This window comes from Acanthopagrus latus, chromosome 7 (assembly GCF_904848185.1).
Source record: "Acanthopagrus latus isolate v.2019 chromosome 7, fAcaLat1.1, whole genome shotgun sequence".
Lineage (NCBI taxonomy): Eukaryota > Metazoa > Chordata > Actinopteri > Spariformes > Sparidae > Acanthopagrus > Acanthopagrus latus.
In genome coordinates, this window is record NC_051045.1 from 12,589,343 (window position 1) to 12,595,135 (window position 5,793).

Genomic DNA, 5,793 nt, shown 5'->3' on the forward strand with positions numbered 1-5,793 from the left:
TCTGATCTTGCAGGTGAACCGAGTCAGGACCAGAGACTTGGACTGTTGTCTAACGGTGCCCCTAATTATTGAGGCAGGAGACTGCCTGGACTTGGTCATTAGCAGGAATCCGCTGGCAGCAGGAGACACCGGGCTGCCCGACGACTGTGACGACCCCACAAACTCGCTGTTCTGCTTTCCAGAGCGCCGGACCAACAGCATCGCCCTGTGACCAAGGATGGACACGAGCCTTTTTGAGCACGCTGCGGCGCCGGGACCTCGCGCACGTCGCGTGACGCACGGCTTTTTTGTTGTTGTCACATTGTACCTCTGAGACAGACCTTCACACTCATGTTCAGCACGCAGAGCATCCTAAAACAGTCACTCTCACCGCCTGGAAGCATCTCTCACTTAGAAAGTTACAAGTACATGTGTTCACTAATGCCAGTTTTGGTCACTGTGTTCACATGATGCAGTTCAGAGGAGGCTCTGGCTTCAGGGCAGGATGCCCCCCACCCCCATCACCCACCCTCACGTCCCAACTGCTTCCCTCTCCAGAGGCACAGCCACATGCAGGCTTATATAACAGGGAAGTCATAGCATCTGACTGAGCCAGGATGTCAACACACACGCCTGAGCTCTGGAGAGAGTCAAATGCTGCACATATACACTCACACTCACTCACACACACACACACACTGCATGTATTTACTATCCTTTGCTTTAACAAGCTTCTTTCTCCACTGAAGGAACACTTACCCAATCGTGTCCTTCTTTTTAACTCTACACAAATCACGCACATGCTTTACGTGAAACACACACACACACATACACACACACACAAGGTGTTAATAGACTCAAGGTTCAAGCCACATTGTGCATATTTTAGTTATTTCAGCCAGAAGTTGGCTCACTGCCCTCGTTTCCAGCCGCTCCTCCACACTGCCTGCCCTACAGAAGGGACAGTGCCTCCAAATAGACAGAAATGCTCTCTGTTACTTGCCAAGTATCATGAACGTATTTTAAAGCCCCCTTATATCGTAATACCAGGAATGCTTGTGAAGACACGCTAACCTTTCTGTTTTCAAGTGGGTGTCCCTTGATGGATGAATACTTTCTGAAGGGTTCCAGAGAGACTCAGGCATTCAGAGATAATGTTGCATTTAGATTTTCTATTTTTTTTTTTTGTTGTTGACGTCTTGACGACTCAGCCACGTGTTTAAGATGTTTTCAGTTTCACATTCTGCACACGTTTCTTTTTTTCAAAGCTGCATTTGCACGTAACACACGTTGAGATCTTCCCTTTTCACTTCTTCAAGTTTTGATTTCACCGTGTTTTCTGTTTGTGGCATTGCACCAGAATGACTTATAGGTTGGTTTTGTGGTCCATCACCGATGCTTCCTGAAGTGAATCTAATCCTTTCCCAAAACGGAGGATGTGATTAATCATCAGTGATGAATGATTTTGTCATCACTTTCACATCTGACTGGATTTGATTCATCAGTTGTACTCCTCTCTGCAGAAGCTGTTTTTCCTGAGTATCTAAAAGCATGTCAGGCATGCAGACGATTTGTTCTTTTCCGTATACTCACACAACATTAGGAGTAATCCGTGTGCTCCTACAGGGTCTTGGTGAGAGTGTTCCCTTTTTTTTTTTTTTTTTTTTTCTTTTAATCATGATATCGCAAAATCTGGCCTGTTGATCCAGCTGCCTCTCTGGAATTAAGAAACATGTTTGGTCTGCTCTGTCCTGTTTAGAGCAGAGTTACAGACTGATTCATCCTTGGGACAGTAACTTTGTTCAATCTGATTTCAATCTCCTGTTATATTAAATGTCATGTTGTATACAGAGGCCTATTTTTAAGGTTTTATATTATTTTACTGTATTGTAGCTTTATTGTACTGTATAATGTACCATGGTATGCAGTGCTTTATTTTTTTATTTACAGTACATGCACATACAGTATAGTATCTTCATGTAAGCTGTGATGCTGAATGTGGCTGCACATTTTATTTATTTCGTTGTATTTCCACATCCTGAACGTGTCAGGAAAGATTTACCGGATATTATTTTATTTTTGGTATTTAATTTATTATATATTAAGAACTATGTTTCTTTTTATCAGAATAAAGTTATGAAACCTGGTTGACTTGGCTCTGGTTTCCGAACAGTGTGTTCAATTGTGTGTTTAATTTAGCTCCCATCAAAAGTAGATCATGCACACTGACCCGAAAAGTCTGCGAACAAACAGATTTTATGTGGGTCAGTTGGTCAACCGCTTTGATCCAGACTGAAATATCCCAGCAACTGTTTAATGGATTGCATTGAAATTTCATTCAGACGTTTGTGTTTCACTCGAGCTGAATTGTCATGACTTTGGTGATCAGCTGACTCTTCATCTAGCAGCACCATCTGATCTGTTTTTGTATGACCGAACTTGCACAACTGGTACCCATCAACCCCAGCTTAACTGGCAAATCTTTGCTTGCTAACATGCTCAACCGTGCTGGTACACATTGTGCATGCTTAAAGCAAAATGTTCAACTTTTGTAATCTTGAAATAACGGCTTCAGAATCATTGATAATAGGGTGCTGGGTGTTTCTGGCTCAGCCACTCTGCATCACTGTCACTTGTTTCTTCTGTGTAACTTCAGTGAGAGGGCAGGATCACAGCGTCACACACGTTTATTTCAACATACAAGTTTTCAACATTTTTTTCAATCGTGACAAAGAGTTTTGTTTGTTGTTGGCACTTGCACTGCATCTTACAAGTTGTTACAGACCTGTGATCTGTGTTAACAGTGGTGTTGCATTCATAAACTGTGCGGGCCGCCAAATCGCACAAAAAGCAAATTCCTATATACTGTTGCTTTAACGCCAGCATGTAAACCTTGTCATTAGCCTCGTCTGATTTCTCTGTTTTGTTCCTCCTTGTCTCTTCCGTCCTCCTGACTCTGATTCCTAAAATGTCTCCAGGGTCCCAAAGATATGGCTGTCAGGGAGCGTCAATAGCCCGAGTTTTTACAGTGTGTCCAGCATTGTTGGCACTAGTCGGCTGTTGCAGTGGCTTTTCGGCCACCAGAGCGATGTGGGATCTGCTGTGGATGGTGATGGTGACAGAAATCGCTCTTATTGGCTGTTTGCCTAAGTGACTCTGAATAAGAGAGGAGAAACGGAAACGGAAAGGGAGGGCCTGTAGTATCCATGATTTCACCCACATGTGGTTTCTCCTTATTCTTCACCTCCACCACTTCACGCAATACTATCTACATATTCTCAAATAGAGGTGGCATTATTAGTTGAAGTGTTGTCATAGAGCACGAAGTCCTGAGTCTTCTGGTTTCCATTTTTGAATGGCGGATACAGGCTGCTGCTACCCGGTACAAGCTAGCTGGCTGTCATCGTAGTCTTGGCGTCGTGTCCAAGTGCAGCCTTTTGGTCAAGACACTGAACAGGTGACTCAAATCAGCCTTCACCTCAACTTACATGTCTCTCATTTGACTCTTCACAGAAATGTATCTCTATGATCAGATAGCCTCCTTTCACAAAGCACTGTCCCATTTCCAACGAAGCGTTTGGAGCGCTCGCTTCCACCCGCACTGAGTCACTTCAGTTGATCATCCAGGTGACGCAAATGAAAATCTTTGGGGGTTCAGTGCCTCAAGGACTCAGAGAGGACAGTTGGGAACCAGAGACATGCCCAAATAAGCCAGTCCCATCTTTGTGGGCCAGGGGTCAATGCAGTTACCACCTGCCGAGGGGTGTTAGATTGATGGTGGGGATGGACACCCGCAAAAATTTAGAGCAGCTCCGATGCCAATAACCCGTCACAGAGAGTGGGGAGTGGTCTGAGTCAGGGTGGTATAATGGGTATAACAGGCTGGATTGAGGACGTTCTGAAACATATAGAGAGCTATTTCAAGGTTGGAATCGAAATGACTTTTATGCATATGATTTGTACATGTACTAAAAATGGACTGATGAAGGTTGAAAGGGGGTGGACAGTCACACGATCACATTTACTGCTCCCGGTCCAAAACCACAGGAAACAACAGTCAGCAATGCTGGTTTATTGGGTTTTGGCCCTTTTGAAATGAATTTCTCTACACCGGACAAGAGAAGGCTGTGAGGCCGTGCACACACCACCGAGTGCTTGTAGTTAAGTCATCTTGAAACGTTAGAGCTGACACGGTGTCCGGCTTGGCGGCTTTCCCACTGGCTTGTCTGTCCATGTACACAAGATGAGGTGACATTGTGCTGAAATTCAGTCTCTAAATCATCCGAGCGATGCTACATCTCCTTTTAGTAAACAGCTCTGTTAATGTGCGGTCATGATTAGCATGATTAGCATCCAGTTTTTCAGTTGCACTTAATAATACAACCCAGGATTTACAGCATAATTCTGTTGTATGATACATACTTGGTTGCAGCAGACATGTATACAGGACTCAAAGGTCCCATATGGCAGAAAGTTAGATTTCAATCAGATTTTTATTATAAAGTAGGTCTTTTGTGCTATATCTAAGCATCAAAATGCTCACTCCACTGTGCATTTAAACAAGCTTTGAGGACTTCTGTGAGTGTGTGTGATGCCACATCTGCACAGTCATCATTGTGGAACATGGTGGGCAGTCCTTGTTCAGGCTTGTGAGAGCTGCCCAATCAAAGTAGAGTGTGCGTTCTGTAAGGGAAGGGGCGGGGGGCTTAAAGGGACAGGCACTAAAACAGATTTTTCAGACAGAGGTTGAATAGAGGTGCTGCAGCAATGGGCAGTATGAGGAAAGTGTGTTGCGTGTGTGTTTCAAAGCAAATAAACATTTTCTAGTAGACTCCCATGAAACTGAGCATAAACTCTTGGTTGTTTGTACAGGCCTGTGGACAATTCATGTGCTGGACTGTGGATTTCTTTGTGAAGGATTTTCCGCGACAGTCCAAATGATGTGACTTCACGGACGTTCTCGACTGCATCATCTCGGTGCCTCTCTCTGATCTGCTAACACAGAGCAACAGTAGCAGTAGCTGACATTAGATTGAAAATGGATACCGTAAACATGAAACTAACCAAAAACTTCCTTTTAGATAACTGTGTCCAAGATGTGCATTGATGTTTAAGAAATTTTTGTACCATTCCTTTTGTGTCATACTGTATTGTTGGCTCGGAAGTGGTTGAATGCTAATGTTAGTTATTGCCTAACTGAAGCAAACAGGTTATCAAATATGTTGTTTTAATTGAAATATGGCCTCATGTCCTTTAGGATTCTTTACTTTTATCGTCTTTTCAGGAAGTGGTCAAATAACAATGATTTGTTAGATTCCCTACGTTTATAGGACCTGCAGCCTGGAACACGGCAGTACAGCGTTTGAATTTCCCACCCTGAGCCTGATTAAATGCAGCTGTGTTAATATGGCCTATGTGGGTCCTTCAACAGGTTAAACTCCAGCCCACTACATGGGTAATTCAGTTTAAGCTGTTTGCATCAATTACTCATTTGAACATTTCCCTAAAATATCCAGTTGTTTCTCCTTTGATGCCAAAAGTTGTTTTAATCCACTGTGCAGCTCCAGTACCAGTAGTTTTTTTTTTTTTTATTGGTATCAGTATCATATTATGAAACTACAGGCTTTTATATGCTATGTTGTAATGTTTTATGTAACATGTCAATCATGTCATTTAATATCTATGGCAAAACTAAAAATACCCAGCACCATTTAATAGTCTTGAATATGTACCTGTGAGATGTGCAGACATTTCTCCTCTTTGCTTCGGAGACATCCACATTTAGAGAGGAAAAAAATAATCGACACAACAAAC

At 43.0% G+C, this 5,793-nt stretch overlaps 1 protein-coding gene across 6 annotated transcripts in view; it reads left to right on the forward strand.

The window, feature by feature from the left end:
• Window positions 1-2,136, forward strand: part of LOC119023174 (glutamate receptor-interacting protein 2-like) — a 34,698-nt gene extending 32,562 nt beyond the window's left edge. For all 6 annotated transcript variants that reach the window (XM_037104898.1, XM_037104900.1, XM_037104899.1 and 3 more), the window contains one exon: window positions 14-2,136. In XM_037104898.1, coding sequence (XP_036960793.1) covers window positions 14-211 — 198 coding nt within the window. In that variant the 3' untranslated portion in view covers window positions 212-2,136. The remainder of the gene's footprint in view (window positions 1-13) is intronic.
• The last annotated feature ends 3,657 nt before the right edge of the window (window positions 2,137-5,793 follow it).